This window comes from Tyto alba, unplaced genomic scaffold, assembly GCF_018691265.1.
Source record: "Tyto alba isolate M040663 unplaced genomic scaffold, T.alba_DEE_v4.0 Super-Scaffold_38, whole genome shotgun sequence".
NCBI classification, from domain to species: domain Eukaryota; kingdom Metazoa; phylum Chordata; class Aves; order Strigiformes; family Tytonidae; genus Tyto; species Tyto alba.
Genome location: NW_024881313.1, coordinates 28,643,845 through 28,664,451, shown reverse-complemented (window position 1 = coordinate 28,664,451; position 20,607 = coordinate 28,643,845). Strand labels below are relative to the sequence as shown.

Below are 20,607 nucleotides of genomic sequence, written 5' to 3'. Positions count from 1 at the left end.
AAGAAAGAAACTTAAAGCTAAGACTTGATGATCATTTGATGCACTGTAGAGGAAAATAATCCCCATTGTATTGTAGAGCATGAGTATGCCTAGCTGTAACAAACACCGAGAGAATGTTGTTCTGTTCAGGAGGAGATCCTTATTTATGTAACATCTTTATTACTCTAATACAGAATGTAAGATATTTCTCTAATAATAAGACTTACATGTATTCTACAAATAACAGATTTTGCAAAAAGAGATGAGACATTATGAAGTATTTTTAAAAAAATAAAATCCAGTAGTATGATATAAAATGAAAATGGATTGATTAACACTAAACTGAGTTGGACAGAAAGCATTGTCAAACACCATACAAATTAATTTCAGACATGCACATTTACAGTTCATCTGAATCACTTAAGAAACATTAATCCATCACACTTCTGCTAAGAAGACCAGTTCTGTTTCTGTATATTCTGACATAATTCTGTCTGTGAAAAAATAGCAGTAATATTACACTTCCTTCAATTTTATTTCTTTTCAGAATAATCTTCAGACACATACGTATTGCAAATACAGCTGTAGTGTCCATAGTTTGTTTAAAACACAGCAAATACCTAATAAAGCATTTGTCTTCAAAATTTAATTTGTATTTTCACTTATAAAGAAACGGAATTATTTAGTGAATTGCAATGAATTACCATATTGTATTACACATTCCACTTTCTAATTTTTGTTTCCAGCCATGCTGGAGCCAGAATGTAGAATTTTTCACTGATTGTCCATATTGAGCTACATTTTAAAAAGTGAAAAATAATGAACATAGTGCTCATGTAAAGCAGGAAAAGAATTTCGAGTTAATTTTGAAAGTTAAATGTCAGTTCTTCTATCATTTAGATGTATTTGAAGATTTTAATGATCTCCAAATTATTTTCAGAAGTTTCAGTGATTCCTCAGATGCTATCAACTTCAAAAGCACTACTGGAATTTTCACTTTTTTTTTTTTTTTTTTGGTTGTGTTTTTGTTTGTTTGGTTTTTTTTTTGGTTGTTTACCATGCCAACATGAATATTTTTATCTTCAGCAAAATCAACCCTTCAGTTAGGAAATTTGTCTTCTTAACTATTCTCTTGACCAAGATCTGCAAGATAACTAAAATTTATCTTGAATGTATGCTTTATAGACAACTTAGGTTATAAATGTTTATGTTGTTTCCAGTTCTGGTAAATAAAAATATCTCTCCAAAATGATTGATCACAAATTAAGGTGAGTAAAATGACTGTGCATAACACCTACTTTTCTTCTTTTCTTTTCTTCATAAGCTTTGTTTACCTAACTGACTTCTTTTTATAGGTTATTCAGTGTAGAGGGAGTATATCATAGTCAGTTTCTCCTTGTTGCTGTGTTTTGTTTTATATATAGGTTTCTAGATATCATGCACCTTCATTAGATAAGAAAATGTCAGTATCTCCATATTTTCAATGCAGTAGTTGAAAACTTTTCAAAATTTTATATATATATATATATATTTTTTTTTTACTAATAGTTTCCTCTTTGTTTTTGCATTTTATTTTGCCTTGATTTTTCTCTGAAATAAATATGAGATGTAATGGCTTTGCAAGTTTTAGATTCAATCAAATAGAAAACTAAATTTTGTTCTTTTGGGGGGAAGAAGCAGGTTTTTGTGTTGGGGAAACACTTCTGCTTGGTATCTTTTCAGTTTTCTGCTCTGATTGTTTGAACATGATTCACTAAAATTAACAATGAAAAATGCATCCTTTTGTTTCTGTGTCATATGTTCCAATCAGGTTCAATAGTGATGATGCCCCCTATTAAATGTGACTGGTAGGCTCGATAAAAGTCATATAACTGACTGTGATAAATTAAAGTAGCACATGGACACGAATGTCCATTATATCTAGTTTATAGCATTTTAATTGCTGTTGCCACTATTAGGTCAATAAATGCATCATAGTTTTCAATGCTCTTGGATTAGAACCTCTTATGAACACCAAAATGTCATCACACTTAGATTTTTTTTCTGTGATACTGTTCTTCTATGTTCTTGACAACTTTTAGTAAGGTAAGTACATTTCTGCTGGGTAATGAGGCCTTGATAATGTTTGGTATCACTAGACATTTGTCAATGTTAGGTTGTTTGAAGCTTGTCAAGGCATGTACTTTGAAACATCTGCAGATAAAATGTGTTAAGATGCTGCATTTAGAAAGAAAAACCATACCAATAGGTATGTAACTTCTGAATGACTGGCAAGACTGTTTTTTTCCCTAAGTCATAGATAGTGGGTAGTACATTTCTCAATAATTAGAATTTATATTCTAAATCTAACAGATTCTGTGACCTTCTTGGATTTACTATTTTTTTTCCATTTTTGTTTAAAATATAGGCTTGTAAGCAGTTGAATAGTAGGATTTGGTTTGTCTTCTGAATAGTGATTTAAATTTATGATATGCTGTATTTTTCACTTCAGTTTTCAGAATATTAGTGAGAACAATTGTTAATTAAAACACCTGGGGAAAACTGGATGTTTCTGTACCTGAAAAGGGTATGCTTAAGGCTTGTACATAGAGATATAGAAAATAAATTCTTTAGGATTGCAGAATAAGCACTTGAACTTTGAGATTTCTGTGTAAAGAAGCATCAGAAAAAAGCTGCCATAATAAAAATATGTATATTCTCAAATTCATGTTGCTAACCCAGTAAAATGAATAGAATACTATTTCAGATAATAGACCTCTGGAATGTGACAACAAAGAAGTGTTAGGCTTTTTCCTACATAGCCATGAAAAATAGACATTTTTTTAAATGGAAGTTGATAATATTGATCTTAGTATTGATCAAAAAGAGGCATTATCAATACACTTTTCAGGTGGAACTAAAAACCAGAAACCTACTCTGTTATTAAGAAGAATGACTAAAAAGTAAGACTTTCAGCTACAGAACATGAGAAGAGAGTGGAAAGGGTGAAAATTTAATTTGAAAACAAAACCTACTGATGGAAAAAGGAATAAATCAGAACAAGGTACTGAAGAGCATCCACTTGATTTAGGAGATGTAGAAGCAAATGGGGAAATGAAAAGAAAAAGGTATCAGCTAAAGATGGAGAAAAATAGAAGCTGAAAAAAGAAGATAAAACTCACAAATGTGCTTCTTTGACAATCTACCTTTTCATCAAAGGGAAAGGGGTAGAGGTTGATCAATTGATTTTGTGAGAAAAAGAATAGCAAACAGCCACTGAGGAGTGAAGAAAGCTAAAGTTAGGTTGCCTTAATGCAGTCTCCATGCATTTCCCTCGAAAAACACAGACTCCTGTACCCTCCCACTGCTGGTATTAGCATATGTGGCTCCACATTAATCTGACCTAGGAAGCTGAAAATTAGCCTGGTCAAGCCAGCTAACCAATTAAATTTTTATCCACTTCAGTCCTAGCAACAGCTGGATGTGGAGCTAGGCCAGTAAATCCATCTCTCTCAATGGCCATTTGCATTTAGATCAACATAAAGTCAACAAACCACAGTCTTTGCTTGACTGCATGTATTTTTATAAAGCATCCTTGGTTATGGCAATACCCTTTTTAATAACACAAATACAATAAAAGGGTGTGAAATGATTAAACCATTTTATTGACGTAGTACAGTATCCCTCTATGATCTTACTGTAGTACTTATTTTTAAGAAACAGTTGGAAAGCAATTATTAAAAACACTGATCACTTGTTTACCCTTTATAATTATTAAATGACCCTTTATTGAAAGCTTTTTTATATTTTGCTGCAGTGATGCAAAGATGTTGCATATAATCATCTAATGCTCATGCTTGGTGAAGGTACAGTCTTTGGATATGTTTGCTGAAATCACTTGCATCAAATAACATGGCAATATTTAATGCAAGTAAAACATATCTTAAATGCATCTTAACATATCATAAATGCAGACTAACCAATTGTGTTAGTTATTGCTCTAAATCTCCCTTCAACTTGGTTTCCCAAAAGCCTCAATATAAAACTTCTTAGACAAACTCATGTTTTGTAGATCTCCAGGAAGCCATGGGGTTTTACCAAACCACTGTTATTCAGTGTACATCTTTATTTTTCAGCAGAAAAAAAATTCAAAGCAGCCTGACTGAGCTGAATTGGGCTAGGCAACTACAGAATTTTCTCAGTGAAGTCTTGTCCACTCAAAATAAAATAAATCCATTTGTTACTCTTCTGGCTATACTGCTAATCGGAGCTACAGGCCTGAAAGTGCAGTCTTTTAGACTGTGTTTCAGACTTAAATTGTGAATTCATCCTGACACTGAGCTTAATTGAAAGTTGCACTTACAAAATACATGAGTAGAGATAGACTGCAGTTTGAAGTTATACAGCTACAGCCAAATGTCCTGTCCTCTCACTGAAGAGGACCTCCTCCATCTAGGACAAAAACCTAGAGAGCAGAACTCTCACAGGTGAAATTTTTTCCTATAATTTTCTCCAAAGTTATTGCTTAAATCAGTCATTGTATAGGTATTTGTGGAGATAGCTTGAAAGCTATCTAATTTTGATCTGTGGTTCTCTGAACTGATTTGAGAAATTGAAAAGATGAGATTTCTGTGAACATCAGTCCATTCTGGGGGAAAGAGATTAAGAAAAATGTAACATACTATATAATCAGGTTTTCCTGAAGAGAGTCATTACACAGACAGTTTGAAAAACTGCCACACATCATGAGAGATGCTGATTAGTTTAAATTAGAAAGAATTGGAATAATGCAACTAAAAATATGTTTACTGACTTAAAAATGCAAAGTCTTAATCTTTAAGTATTATTTTGACATCTATTAGGAACACCTAATCTTTTTCACGTGATGATTTATTTTGTAGCGTTTGGAATCTTCCCAAGGATCTACAGCTGCTTTTCAGAGAATCCTTGAACTATACTTGTAAATTTTATTAACTCTCAGTGCACATGTTCATGGATTTTTCTGGGCCTATGTCCAGTCTATGTGCATAGAAGCAGATGTGTGATGTTGATAGAATCTTGGGAGACATAGGCAAAACTTTTTTCCCTTTTTCTTGGTGGAAATAGATGTGCGTCTTGACTTTATAGGATAACATAGTTTTTTTAAAAAGAGCTTTCTTTAATAACTTCCTTCAAGTTGTAGGTGTTCTACTAGTTAACTTTCTAAACTCCTTAATATGTATCAAGCTTTGTTCTTTGAGTGGTTTCTTGTGGAATGATTTCCAGTCTACCTTTATGCTGTCTTTTTCTGCCCATCTGCTTCAGACCTCTGTGCTGTGCACTCTTCACATTCACTCTGTATTAACTTGCACTAATCTTCTGCATTTCTTCAAAGAGCATTGTGCCAATGCAACCCCAGTGCATTGTTGTGGTATGTACTGGATATTCCTTCCCCTCCCAATAATCTCACCAATTGTATTTACTTGGGCCAATGAACAGCCAAATTTACCATCACATGAAAGGAGTCATTAGCAGAGCAATCCAAAGACAAAGAATGTATCACTTATACTTGTACCACTGCTTCAGGCCTATGAAAGTTGTCTGCAGCTACACGAGGCACGTTCCTGCTTTGAGGAGTTTTGCATACCTATCTGTGTGTTGCCTGCTACTATTAGCAACAATGTGCCAGGCACAGACTTTAGCATTGGTGCTGACACTGCGTTGAATGCTATTGTGGAGGTAAGACTGCATATCTTTTAAAAGTTAACATGATAAAATGCTTAAGGTGAGGGTTCCTAAAGACCTTGAAATGTCTGGTTGTCTAAAATAATTCAGCTACTGTATTTTTTTAATAGTTCATAGTTAAGAAGCTGGTGTGGGTTTTTTTGGTGGTTGTTTTTCGGGTTTTGTTTGTTTGTTTTGTGGGTTTTTTTTTTGTTTTGTTTTGTTTTGTTTTCCCAAGACTGATTAAAGATTGACTTTATAAAAATTAAATATGTTGTATGTTTAACTTTTAGAAATTCTGTTTTGTTATCCAGGACTGCTGCATTAGTGCTTAGAGCATTTGCTTTTATTGAGAATAAAATATTTTGCATGGTTTGATTTTTTTTTTTAATCTTATGTAGCTCCTCATCATTACTTAGGTGAAAGAGGAAAGCACATGTTTTATAAATAAATGCGACATTTATTGCATAGGTTGATGACTGAGCGCAGTGCAGTAGAGCGTTTTAAGTATATGGTTAACACTAAACACATGAATAATCCCATAGACTGCATTAGGCTTAACACATATTAAGTGCCTATAAATGCATGCATAGTATAAGCAGTTAAGTCTGTCACTGATGCTAACTAAACAGTATGAAGCCGGATCTTGCTTTGAATGAGTTTTCCATTTCAGTCAGAACAATCAATTTTCTAGTTTTAGTCTGCCATGGCTTTTCCCCTTGGGCATAACCATTATATGAACTCTTAAATTTGTTTACTATCCTATTGACTCTTCTGGAGCCACAGTAAAGGGAACTGAGTTGAGGCCTAATACAAACAAATGAGTAAACCTCTCAACAGCTCTGTGTTTTATCAAGCCCCTCATTATCAATCCATAAAACTAATCATGAAGTAATTGTCCAAGGAAGTCAGACTAGAGATCCAGGGGTTTGAGAAATGCAGGATTGTTTTCCTGCTCTAATAGAGCGTTATATATCTAGATAGAGTGAAAAGGCTCCAGTAGATAATCAAAAGAGCTGTGTCAGAATACATTATGGTCTCGTCATCAGGAGATGCAATACAGCATCCCCAGGGTGAAGATAAGATGTAGTGTGGGGAAACTGTAGCAATACATTCATATGCAGGACACAGGTACTTTTACCACTCCATGAGCTGCTTCCCCCTTACCTACTTTTATAAATGTCAGGCTAAGTCTGCTAATTATGACTGATATCACTTCTAATAGTGATGCACCTGTAAAAGTGAAAACATGAAAACACAGTGGCGAAAAAACGATGCTTCTTCTTATTTCATTGTTTTTATTATTAATTTTAATTACAATTTGTACAACTTAGAGTAGTTCAATAAAAAATAAAATAAAAATGGTTGTATCTATTGAATTTCATTATGGTTAAAATGTTTATTTTATGCTAAAAATAGAACACTTGATTTGGTGAAGTTCTGAATATCAGATTTTTCATGAAGCTGGCTCAGTTCATATGAAAGCTCAACTACAAATGAAAGTCCAAAGAGTACTCCAAAAAGAGTCACCATGTCTTCATGTTTAAAACTTCTGAAACCTGAATCAAGTTTTTGAGCTTTGGCTTTTCCAGCCCATGGAGTAATATATGAATTAATGATTCTTTACAATCCATCCGTGTCATTTTCATATGTGAGTATTTGTGTCACAGTGATTCTGAGAGAGCAAGAATAGTAGAAAGTTTCTACTATGTCTCTTATATAGGCAAAGATAGAAATTCTTCTAAATAAATAAAGTGGATAATCCCAGAAGCAACTAATGATTTACATCCTTGCTTAGAATTTAAAGCTTCTCAAAAGGCAGAAAATTTTATCCTGCTACTAACAGCTGGAAAACTTCTTTAGAAAGCTTAAAGTTGGCAAGTATTTTAGGTCTCTCAAAATGAAGGAAATCTTCACATGTGTATTTATTTCTTCTAAATTTTCTGAAGCCAAGAGGTTTTTTTTTATAATGTAAGCTAAACACATAGTATCCATCCAGTTCCAGGCAACTTTTTAAAAAAGAATTAAAATTGCTTCAGTGCTGCACCTGCCACTATTAAAAGTAATGGGGATTATTATAAATTTGTTACTGATTACCAAATGCCAGAAGCCAGTATTCTCCAAAAATTCTTACGAAACCACATCTGGAAGGGGAAAATAAAGTGCTTGAAGACATTGTAAATCCCAAGACAGGTAAAAACAAGTCATTTTGAAAAACCAGTTGAAGTTCAACATAGGCTATTGTGATATAGTTTGTTGTGGAGACACTTTCTGCTTAGGATAACAGAATGTCAGTACATATTCTGAATAAATTAATTTTAATTCTGAGCATGTGTGTATGTATACACATAACATGCACATGTGCAAAAATATAAATTAAATATGTATCTATGAAATTATGTTTCTCTTCTGGTATCTGCACCTAAATAAATCCACACACTGGTTTTAGTCCTTCAATGCATTAAACCTATGTTAGAAGTTCTAGTATTTTATTATTTTAAATTTTTTCATGTATCAATTAATTGTTCTGTGGTCTGTTAGGTATATTTTCAAAGACTGTATTGCTCACAATCTTACTTTCAGTTTGAAGTATTATTTCAATTAGCTGAATGAAGGTTCAGGTTCTGTGAAACAGAAATACCTCAAATATTACAGCATCTTCAGTTACTCTTTCAGATGATCAGTAAGGCATGGGGATTTATTTTAACATTATCATAATTCAGGTTTCAAGATAGAGGACTTCCCAGGTACTTTTATTTCTCATTTTTACTAAACAGAACTGATGTAGGGACAGTACATCAGTTTCATAAAATTCTTGTTACCAAATGTGGTATAACCTATTTATTTATTTTTAAGACATGGAAATAGTACCTTTTTATTTCTCTTATTTGCTTTCTGAAAGGAAGAAACATTATCCAATGACTTTAAAATAACTTTGAATGGTAGAAAAATTAATTCTAGGAAGTAAATTAATTGAAGAGATTTTTGAGTATTATTAAAACCTGGAGGTGCATAGTAACACTGTTCCTAGATTTCTACATTTTCTTCAATTTCCTAGGTCCTACCACACTGGAGATTGTTATTTCCCAAGTCTCTTAGGCAGCTCTGGTAAATATTGGTGCTAATTGGTAGCATGTAAGTGTCAGATCTCTTTGCAGACAACATTCTTTATGCTGGTCAGAGTAAGATGCAAGTGGAGATTGCAGTCTTTTTATATTATGTATCTATTAATAAACCCCCCAAAACATTAAAAAGAAAAAGCTCCAGTAGTGCTTGAAAGAATATTTATGTGGATGTCGTTATTGGAAAGTAAACGATTGGACAATACATGCTCAGGACTTAAGTTTAAGGAATTGTAATTGTTAAGTATGGTTGCAAATGCAGTGAATCTTAAAATCATTACTAAGAAGAAATAAACTCTTCAGTAATGAATAGAATTAAAGCAAAGAAGAGAAACTTACTCATATCAGAATTGATTCAAAAGCTCCATTCTATCTATTTTTATCTGTTAGAAAACTATCACAACTTTTAATTCCATGCACAAATCAAAATCAACTCTTGCTTTAGTATTTGCAGGAAGCAAATAAATAAAAGCTGATAGTAGCAAAACATTTTATTTTGACTGTGGTGTTCAATGTATGATTTATAAGGATTACTTTATTTGGTAATTAATGTAGTTAAATAGATTATGCTGTTTTGGAATTTTTAAGGATGTATTGTTTCATAAATTCTTTAACTTCTTTTGCCAATAAGTAATATAAACTTGCATGACATAAAAATGTAAAAATTCAGATATTTTTTAATCAATCTTACAATATCTTGTCTTTGATTAGACGTGTGATCGCATCAAACAGTCAGCCAGTGGTACCAAGCGTCGTGTATTCATCATTGAGACCATGGGAGGTTACTGTGGTTATCTGGCTAATATGGGGGCCCTTGCGGCAGGAGCTGATGCTGCTTATATCTTTGAAGAACAGTTTGATATTAGAGAGCTCCAGGTATACAGCATTAGAAATGTTTTCCTTAGTTTTAAGTAGATCTTAAAATTGTTGTACATATATGGCATAATATGTATATTTGAAGTAGATGGCTCATGTAGACAAAAAAAAAAATAAAAGGTTTCAGTTGTATGCAAAAGCTGTGCTTGTCAGTAGCACTTTGATATAATGCCAGTTCTTGTGCCATATTATATAAAAGACCCAGTTATTCTTGGCATCAGGTTCAGTTATATGACAAAATTATTTTATTGGCCATTAAAAACTATTGGATGGATTATTTCAGTTTTATTCTTCTGATTGAAATTAAAATTACATATAAATGAACAGACCTGGGCAGTTTTAAAAAATCAAAATAAGAAAAACTAGAAAGGAATACTTTTTCCATTACGATATTGCCTCAGCTCACTGTTTTAGGAGGATATTCAGGTCAGTATCTGAACAGTATTTAAGGTGTATTAGATACTACTAATTTTGATACCACAGCTATTCAGAGCATGTCTGGAGGTGTTCTTAAAATAAATATCTCAGGCTTTAAGGATTACAGATTAAGATGTGAGCTGATACGGAATTTGTCTACTATGAGGATTTTACCCCTCTGAGGTAGTTGGTGCTACCTATAATCACAGACAAATACAAAGCTAAAAAGATAGAAATTTCCTGAAAGGAAAAGATGTGAAAGGAGTCGTAATTCCTCCCCACTCAGTTCTCAGTTGTGTATACTCTTCATGTCACATATGGGAGTATCAGCACAACTACATCACTGTATCCATAACAGGACTGTTGCAAGGACTGGGAGTAAGGGCAAGCTATGCTCTTTTGTGGCAATTTGGCAATTTCTCTATGTATATTAGGGTTATCCAACTTGGTGCTGTACCAATATAGCACACAAAAAACAACTTTATGTTGATGTTAAGGTCAATTATTTGTAATGCAGAGGAATCAGTTAGTTTTAACCCAGGATGAATAGCCATACACAGTATATTATCCTGGATCTCCAAAAACCTGTTGATTATTTGAATTTGCACATAATACTTCATGTGGAGTACTTTAGAGAAGTTCTCATTGTATGTAGGCTCATTAAAGTTGTATAAGAGTTCTGTATGGTTTCTTAAAAATACTTTTGTTCTTTCTAGGCTAATGTGGAACATTTAACTGAAAAAATGAAAACCAGTATCCAGCGTGGTCTAGTGCTGAGGTAAGCAAAAGTAGTTTTAATAGATGGCATTAATGATGCTGAGTGCTTCCAGCCAGGTAGGCTGTTTGGCCACTTGCAAAAACACTACAAGTCTATATTCCTTGATTAATCCTTTATCATGAAGTTTTTAGTAAAGCTGTTGCTCCAGAAGGCAACTCTGGGAGCTGTCTGGAAGCTCAAGTCCAGAATTTCCTTGTTCCTATGTGAATATATTTGCTCTATAATCTAATATTTTATCCTATTTTCAGCCTATTTTCTTATCGGCTTTGTCTTTCATTGTAGATTCTTTCTTAATAAAGATAGTGTGAAAATTAGCATACATGTGTACACATATAGTGTGGCCTTTACTGTAAAAGTCCTACTTAGATTTTAGGAGATAACACAGAATAAAATATCTTTAAAAAATCAAAGCATCTAAAATATGCTGATTAGCATGTTTTAAAATTATACATTCTTAGGCAGCCTGAATCAGGCTGTAGCTTCTGTTCCTTGAGCGTTTTCAGTCTTTCAGATTGTGAAGGGCTAAAAAATTAATGCCCCAATAAGATGTATGAGGATGCCATTGTATTTGTTCAGGTTCTACTCGTTATATGATGAATACCTTATGATTACAGTATTGGTAAGGAACAGCCTAAGGTACTATTCATTATCCATACTTTTATAAAGGGCAAAATTATGACATGAGATGTTGATGACTTGTTGTTTTAATACAGTTTTTTCTCTGCATAATGAACTCATCAGACCTCGAATGCTACTTTTCACTGCCTTATGCAACAATGGATTCCAAGTGACCTGCCAGTGATGTCAGTGTAGTAAAAGTAACACAGGCTTCAAAATCATGGCCAAGCTACATAGAAGTGAATGTTTGTGATTAGTTGAAAATATCCAAGCCGTGATTACCGGTATCAAGAAAATGGGAAAACATTTGTCATTCAGTAGCTGTAAAGACATCCACTACTTAATAGTAAATTTGCTAACTGTATCTGGCCTTAATTGTTACAGAAATGAGAACTGCAATGAGAACTACACAACTGACTTCATTTATCAGCTGTATTCTGAAGAAGGAAAGGGAGTGTTTGACTGTCGAAAAAATGTATTGGGCCACATGCAGCAGGTAAAAATGACCATAAAATTGCAGACAACGAGTGTACATTATTCAAGCATTTCAAGCAAGTCTAACTCAAGATTAAAGGAAAAAAGTGTATGGAGTGTTGTTTGTAGGTAACTTGGAAGTTTTTGTTAGCATTATATTTTATTGCAATTCCTTCTTAAAAATCTAAGAAAAAAATGATTAGGTTCTTAACTTTCATTTTTATTCCTGTCCTGTCTATATTAATAAACAATTATACTTCTAAAAATAGATAATACAGCTATCATCATTGTCATAAGACATCCTTAGAACACAGTTATATGCCATCCATAATGTCTCTATTGGGTTTCTAAGCCCTGGGAGAGATGAGATATCATTAAGAAAGTACGTGCAGATGGATTGTTCTTGTAGAAAAGGCAGTAGTGAGCTACCCTTAGTGATCTTTGTACCTTGCATCTCTATCTCACTCTACTGCTTGTTAGTGGGCAAATAGTAAGTTTCTAATTTGGCTACACTAATCACCATGACTGAGGTAGAGTAAAAATACGTGTAGAGATAAATTTCTCAAGTACTAGTAGAGAAATGACTGTCTCTCCTTTTAAGTCATTTCAAGTTGTATGTATATTCCCCTTACTCACATATTTTTAGATTATTCAACACTGAGGTTGGCACTTTCTGTGTAAACTTTAGCAAAGTTTATTCTGAAGGTCAAGACCAGCATCAGTCAAAAAATCTGTTGGGAACTATCAAGAACGACTTCGTACATTATTTCAGTCCCATCTGCATTGAAGAGGGAGAGAAAAGTCAGAATTTTTAAAACCCTCTGTATTATATAAAACCAAAACAACACTTGTTCCCAGAACTATATAAAGGCTGCCATAGTACTTGGAATGAAAGCAGGCCAAAAAAAAAGGCAATTACTGGTCTAGGAAGTCCTAACAGTTTTTTCACTCTACTATTCCATACATGGCATTATTACCTTCCTTGTTCTAGCTGCAATAGAGAAATAGGCTTCCCAGATTAGAGACAGCACTCTGGTTTCTTGGGCTCCTTATGACACGCCTAGCTCAACCATCTTGTGGTTTACAGTATGCTGAAACCAGGTTGCCCTGTGGCAGTGTGATAGCTGGGCAGTGCTTTACGATCAGCACTAAGGGGAAATGGAAGAAAAGGAAAACAGTGCCCTCTATTTATCTAAGTGAAAAATATTGATTCAGTAAGAATTCTACAAGGGCTTAACACAAATTTTAAATGGTTTAGCTTGATCTGTATGGTGGGGTTTTTGGTTTGCTTATTTGTTTTTTCTAAGTAGGGGAAATGGAAATAAGAGGTAGAGCAGTCCATTAACAGAGAATACTAGTAAAATAAAAAGACACAAATGCTGGTTTGATAACTAAACTAACCCATACTTAAATTTTCACACAGGGTGGTGCACCTTCGCCATTTGATAGAAACTTTGGGACAAAAATTTCTGCAAAGGCTATGCAGTGGATCTCTAAAAAACTGAAAGAAACCTACAGAAAAGGTGCAGAAATATTTGATGCTATCTCTTGTCTTTGATTAGCTATCTATCTTTATATGAGTACTCTACTATGCAAACATATGAAAGTATACTAGTTAGTCACCATACTTCTTTCACTCTTGATTATGTTTTTATTATTCAGTAGTGCCTCGCTGTGCTTCCTGCTGTAAGAAGATTTCCCCTCAAGTGAGGTCAATGAGATAGCTGTTTTCTTATCTTTCTTTAAAAAAATGCTAGTGTGATTGCAGTTTTTCATTCATGAAGGATTCAATGGTTATATAGTTACATCTGTTCTTCCTTTTTGTTTCATGGTGGCTACATGGGAGATAGAAGAAGGTAATATGTCTTCTTTGGGAATTTTTGTAAAGCACTATTTACTAAAATCTAATTTAAAATTTGATGTTAAAATTCATTCTTATTGTTGCTTAATTATACTGTGTTTTAATTGCTAATCACCTTAGCTAAATTTAAAATTGAAGATCTCCTAACCCTATTAAAGTACTAATTGATGTTTTATCATTGCATTAAATATTCAGTAACTGGAATTAAGCTACTGTAAGCTTCCTATTCAGTTTAATTACAGAAAAAGGGTATTTGCCCTTACACGTGTGAGTAAGAAAGATCCTGAATTATTTCATTCTTTTTAGGAAAAGTATTTGCCAACACCGATGACTCAGTCTGTTTGCTGGGAATGCGTAGACGCAACCTTGTTTTCCAACCCGTGGCTGAGCTTAAGACTGAAACAGACTTTGTGTATGTATATGCTGCTTACATTTTAAACATCTCAACACAGGCTTCCTTTCACCACATCAAACGAACAACTTCACAGTGCTGACACACAGCGTTTGCCAACCGTTTTACTCCGCTTTTGTCTTTGTCCTACATTCAGCCAGTGATTCACTTTGATCATTCACTTGTCTTTTCAATTAACTCCCTTCATGCTTTCTCTTCATCTTCCTTGTACTTGGAAGTCATGAATTATGGGACTTCACTGTTCTTTTGAATAACTTTCTCATAATTGTCTTTGCTCCAAAGAATTACTTCTGGTACAGTTTAGTGGGGCAGCATTTTTGTGCCAAACTTGGTATTATGCTTACCTATAAAGAACATCTTCCAGTAAAATCTATTAATTCCTTCAGGTTTGGGTCCTTATTTCTCCCCATTTTGTGTCAGTGTTTACATCCCCCCATAAATGTCAGTATCTGTTCCTAGTTGTAAGGAAGGCTATTTACTGTTAGTATAGTCACATATGTTTGTCTTAGCCACGCATTAAATCACCTTATCTTTTTTTTTCCCACTCCACCCTTTACAGACACAGGATTCCCAAGGAGCAATGGTGGCTGAAGCTGCGACCACTGATGAAGATCCTGGCCAAGTACAAGACTAGTTATGATATTTCAGATTCAGGACAGCTGGAACACGTTGCTATGCACAGCCCAAAGGAAGCAGAAACCGGAGCCATCTAAAGACATCACTTTTAGGTTATGATAATAGATGCACATTGTGAGTAACAATGCTTTAGAACCGTTACAGCTTTGTTTTGTAACATTTAAATTATTGTACCAGCACTTTATGTGAGACAAGACATTCAGATGTCACACAGATTTTGTCCTGTATTTGTGTTACGTTTGAAACAAACCCTAGCATCTAATAGATAAACACCATTTACTGATACTACCCTCTAACAGTACATGTAACACTGGTCTATGCACTCTGTAAGTTACTCATCTACTGCACTTTGTTTCAGAGAACTTACACCCAAAAAAGTAAGTGTAGATGGCTAGCTTTGTGTTGAGTTACAGGATGTGCTTAATGTATCTGAAGTGAAATAAAATACTGTTGCAAACATAATGAATGACTTGTCAGAAATTGTATTCACCTGTTTTGAAACAGTTGGGGGAACAGTGTTTCATGAAGGATTCTCTATACACTCGCCTGAAGTAAAAAGCAACTGCCCCTTTCCTTCCCTAACCACGGAGAAGTAGTGGCAGCAGGGTAAGCTGGTGGCCATTCCTTCTTCAGGATTAGGCTAGAAGTCAGAATCCTTTCTTTGTACAGGGATGATAAAACAACTATTTTGGTGGGGATGAAGCTTTAAGAACTTGATATTCAGAAGGATGTAATCTGGTCCTTGCTTCACATTTCCTTTCTCTCGGCTTCAAGACTATTAAAAAAACCCAAACAAACAAACAAAACCCATAATGATGAAAAAGGGGAAAATTGATTTTTGACATTAGACTGACAAACACAGTCAAAAATGTTTCTCATGCCAGCTTATCTGTTAACTAGACCTTGAAAAACAGTTAAATACTAGGACCATGTCATATCGAAATATGACTAGATGGTGCCCAAAGTGGCAAGATGAACTTAAACTACACTGTAGCCTGATTCATTAGTGGTTTGCCCACTACACTGAAATTCACTACCAGCTTGGCTTGATGGGAGGTGGAATGTACTGACACAAAGGTCCTCTACCTGGAGGTGGCTTATGCAGAAGCAGCTGGAATTATCACACCAAAGAACGAAATCTGTCAGTATGAGACACAGTCACACAGTTCTTTATATATCCAACAGCAAACATGATTTCAAACAAACACCATTTAAAACCCTGAGAGTTTTACATATGCAAAAATATTTAATTTATATAGTATTCATATGCAATCGGAAGAGTCTTTATTAAAATATTATTGTCTATCTACCATACAGGGCATATAATTCTTGATCTCATACTGTATGGTTAAAAAGTTTTTCATGTAGTTATTTCAAGGACAGCATTTAAGTTGGTTTGTTGGACACTGTTAAAAACAGCAATGACCGTTTAAGTTGGACCATAGCACAGTTAAAAGTTACTAAAAAAACCTAATTATATGTTCACACAGATTGACTTATTTTGTATTAGCTTGGTTCAGCAGCAATTCACCGTTTGACCCATGAGGGGTCTTTGGTGATATCTGCATTTTCTGGGCCAAGTACAGCTTGACCACGAGTGCTCTTCCCAACTGCAAGATACCTGCAGGAAAAAAAAAAAAAAAGAAACAAATAAGAGGCTGCTGCATTCAGTTATCCGTAAGTCTGCCATACAAGTTAAAAATATTCCCATCTCAGAAAAAAGGGCTGTTTGATACATTACCCTTGTTTGCATTTACAGCATCTTTTGCATTTACAGTGTTTTTTCCCCAGTCTCCTAAGGCATAGCCCTAACTAGCCTATCTCCCTAACCTTGAATTCTTCAGTAGTGGAATTAAGTCTAAAGCAGAATTCAGAAGTCTAAACAAGCAGAAAATGTTACGAGTCTAGAAGAACCAGCTCATGTAGCCAGGAGCTGGATGTCTGAGTGTACTCTCCCTCCAGACATTTTCTGGACCCTTCAGAAGTAAAACAATCCCCCACAAATTCAGAATGTGGGAGGGAGTTACATCTGCTAAAATTCAGTAAGCAATTAACATCTCTCTCTCTACTTTACAAAAGCAAATAGTGAAAGTAGTACAAAAGGCCAAGGGAAGAAATCAAAGAACTTTATTATGACAACTTTTGCAAACTGTTTTCTTCTTCAAATTAGGTTTTTGTTCTATTTTTCAAGTAAACATTTTCCTAGATTGACCACAGACATACTTGTTTGATACATCAACCAGGTTATCACTGTTGACAGCAAAAAGTTGTTCTCTGTGCAACTGCTTCATTTCATCTGAAATCCCATATAAGAAATGATCCATTCCTAGGGAAAAAACAAAACAAAACCACGCACTGCATTGGTGCACTGGGATCTCAGTTACAACTACGTGCATGAACAAGTGCAAACTAAGACAGGTACATGTACTGGAAGAGAAGAATAGAGACTACCATCAGGCCATTTTTCTGAGACAATATCTAACAATAAATCAAATATCAAAGGTTAGAACTAGGTAAATTAATTTTCTGAGGTAGCAAGAGTTTCCTAGCTAGAAAAAAAAAAAAAAAAAAAGATTCATGTGCTATTCTAGCAAGTGATTTGGTTTGTCAAAAATCTAAATGTAATGGTGACCCAGAAAACCTGAACAGGATTTATTCTAAAGAGTCTTGGTACTTTTTAGCAATGTTTTAGCCAAACTGCATTTCATGAAGCTTCTACTCTTATTGTGGGTTGTATCAACAAACTCTTAATATTTATGATCAGTTGTAAAGTATGTGCAATGCAAAGATTTGATCACCTTTCTGTACTACACAGAAATATGCATAGAAATGCTTTAATACTTTTGTTGGAATACTTGCCTAAATTATTTTAAGATTAATATTATATGTCCATGAACAACCAGAAAACTCCAAAATAATCACAGAAAAGCTTTTTGTCGTGGAAATAATTATAGGGAAAAATAATGGCTTGGGAGGACATTTGTCAGCTAGTCCAATCTCCTGCCCAAAGCAGGGCTGACTTCCAAGTTAAAGGTTGTTATGTAGGGCCCAAGGATCAAAACACCAGTAGTATGAAGGGACAGGTATTTCTCTCCACAACAGTTTCCAGGCCGGCTGAACGGTGTTCTTCTATTCTGCGTTTCATTACATTTGCCACAGCTCTGTTAAGATGCATGTTCAAATACCAAAGAATGTAAATCCTTACTCTCGCAAATACCAAAATTCAATGTGCATGCACTTCATTCATGTGCGCTTAAAACGGATTACTTTTTAATTGCCCAGACCAAAACCAAGTTCCATCAGCTGAAAGTCAGATTCATTTTATGTTTTTCTTGTTTAGTAAGTTAGTGTTAATACAAGTACATACTAAAGTAACACTAATTTTAAACTTATAATTCCTTTATATATAGGAAAGGAATGTATTCTAATTCAGAAAGTTTTGGACTGAAATTAAGCTGAGGATGGGGGAGGGAGGGAAAAGCGAGGAAAGTAAAATAACATGTGAGCAAACTGAAAAGATGTGAAGATACTACCAAGCCATCATAACTGTGCAGATATGTAAAGAAGATAACACCCTCCTCCACAGCAGACAGACTGCTATGTTTTAACTTCTTCAGAAAAAGTATGCACAAAAGGTTAGTGACGTTCATAGCAAATATGCATATTTGTGTCTGGAAAATAATCCTTCACCTTTTTTTGAATCAGACCAATATGTCTTTTTACTTGCTTGCATTTAATGCCCTTTCCAAGCCTGAAATTGTTTGTTTAATCTGCCTCTGACTCCCAGCTGTATTCACCTGACATCCAGGAACAGTATGAATATGAACACTTCAGTAGAGAGACTGAATGCATGTGGTATTTCTGAAAGGGAGCAACAGGACTTTACTGCTTCATTGAAACTGCAATTTTATCTGCAAAGTACAAATTTTATCCTGTGATACAGCTGAGCAAACTATTTTCTTCCTTTTAAAGTTACTTATAAAGCAAATAAATATTGGCAGCGCTGGGAGGCTGATGAGAATATACCTTTATCTGAAGGAGCTATTGGTGCATCTACAGCAGCAAATACTGCTAGCTTAGCTTCATCAATATCTTGTTGTGTGAATTCTCCAGATTTGGCCCATTCGACTGCTTTTTCAAATGTTTTCAAGGTGGCTAATGAATTTGGGTCTCTTGGAAGAAAAAAAAAATAAAATTAATTATTTCAGTCTTACAAAATTAAAAGCTGTAATTGCTTTATTCTCATTTCATTCATAGTGTACTATGCATTACACAAACATATACACATGGGGATTAAACCAAATTATAAACTTCCTTTTAATGCACGAAAAGAGGAGGTTTTGAGGTGGTTTTGTTTTTTGTTTTGGTTTGTTTTTTCTTCAGAAGAAAGAAGTGTTATGAACCAGGCAAATTTTGAATTTTACATACACAATTGCAGCAAGTTCAGTTGCCTAAAAGTAGTTGCAAGACAGTGTGCAAAGACCTGGTATTAAAAAAGATGGTAAACCAGCTCTGTTTACAATGCATTATCAATTTGCTGCAACAGCTTAGTATGCATAACTGCCATGAATATCAACAACAGTAATATGATATGCCATATCGTCTCCAAGTTGCTTTTCATGCTACACCTGCTTCTGCTCTCTGTAAAACAGGTGCAACAGGTTAACAACCACTGAAATACTAAACAGGACAAGTCCTACCATGTTGATGCTTCATAGAGAGGCAAGGCTGCTCAAATTTTAGCCAGGAATCCTGATCCAGTACTGTGCTCGGCTGCCTTTGGTCTAGCAAAGTGATTTAAGCCAGGACTCGAGCCACATGACATTTTTAGTGGGGATTATAACTAGTTTTTAATAACTCCGTATTTCAACCAAAAATGCTTTGGTAAGACCAATGCAAGGTTCTGGACTGGTAAAAAAGAGGAAAAGAAAAGAAGGAGAAAGCAGTTCTAGCTCATCACCAGCAGTGCTTTCTGCTGAATCTCTGATGATTCCAGCTAGTCACCAAAGGAAGCTTCATATTTTCAAAACTCAGAACCTTAGCAAACAATATCATTTTACTTCACGGTCTCAAATTTAGAAGTCTTCAATTCCCTTATTTAGGGCCTCCTCAACCCAGGAAGAAACAAGTGAAAGCCAGTTTTACAAAAATCTGGTACCAAGACACTAAACATCTTAAGTACAGACACACAACAACGGTTGCTACCAGCAGAGATGTTAGGCTTTCCCAAGGACTGAAACCCGAGAAAGCAAGGAGGGGTTAATTATATACCTTAAGCAAATAATCTCAACATCATCAGAATTGAATCACTTTCCTGTTATTTCATTCTTTTACTTCATTTAATTTTAAAAGAGAGCTACAACTAAGTCCAAAATAAGGAAACATGCAAGTGCAATCAGTGGTGCCGTCAGACATAAGCAGGAAAGAACGAACCTATTGTTGTTACCTGTAGGAGTAGAAAGTGAATATGCCATTGTGACTAAGTTTAGCACCTCCACCATAAGCCCCTCCTTTCTCTCTGATTTCTCTGTGTAGGAATTTAGCTGTCATCAAGCGTGCCAGAATTCGAAGGCTGTAATAAGAGAAACATCAACATTAAAGATGTTAAATGGATCGGTCAACAGTAATATTCTCAACTTCATCTGAAATTCACAAAGATCCCCATTTGCAATGCATTGTAATCTACAACAGTAATTGTAATGTAATTGCAATGCTTGTAATCTACCACAGTAATAATAACAATACCCTATTT

The 20,607-nt window shown here is 34.6% G+C and overlaps 2 protein-coding genes across 7 annotated transcripts in view; one reads left to right on the top strand and one right to left on the bottom strand.

The window, feature by feature from the left end:
• Positions 1-15,317, top strand: part of LOC104358699 (phosphofructokinase, platelet) — a 47,549-nt gene extending 32,232 nt beyond the window's left edge. For 2 of the 5 annotated variants that reach the window (XM_032982672.2, XM_042802125.1), the window contains 7 exons: positions 5,524-5,676; positions 9,495-9,659; positions 10,793-10,854; positions 11,857-11,968; positions 13,370-13,469; positions 14,114-14,219; positions 14,779-15,317. In XM_032982672.2, coding sequence (XP_032838563.1) covers positions 5,524-5,676; positions 9,495-9,659; positions 10,793-10,854; positions 11,857-11,968; positions 13,370-13,469; positions 14,114-14,219; positions 14,779-14,932 — 852 coding nt within the window. In that variant the 3' untranslated portion in view covers positions 14,933-15,317. Of the gene's footprint in view, positions 1-5,523; positions 5,677-9,494; positions 9,660-10,792; positions 10,855-11,856; positions 11,969-13,369; positions 13,470-13,796; positions 13,803-14,113; positions 14,220-14,778 lie in introns of all 5 variants that reach the window. The other 3 variants (XM_032982670.2, XM_032982668.2, XM_032982671.2) reach the window with 3 other exon arrangements.
• Positions 15,318-16,081: 764 nt separating this feature from the next.
• Positions 16,082-20,607, bottom strand: part of PITRM1 (pitrilysin metallopeptidase 1) — a 30,769-nt gene continuing 26,243 nt past the window's right edge. For both annotated transcript variants that reach the window (XM_032982666.2, XM_032982667.2), the window contains 4 exons: positions 20,302-20,427; positions 18,882-19,027; positions 17,079-17,181; positions 16,082-16,476 (listed from right to left, as the gene is read on the bottom strand). In XM_032982666.2, the coding sequence (XP_032838557.2) occupies positions 16,383-16,476; positions 17,079-17,181; positions 18,882-19,027; positions 20,302-20,427 (469 nt within the window). In that variant the 3' untranslated portion in view covers positions 16,082-16,382. The remainder of the gene's footprint in view (positions 16,477-17,078; positions 17,182-18,881; positions 19,028-20,301; positions 20,428-20,607) is intronic.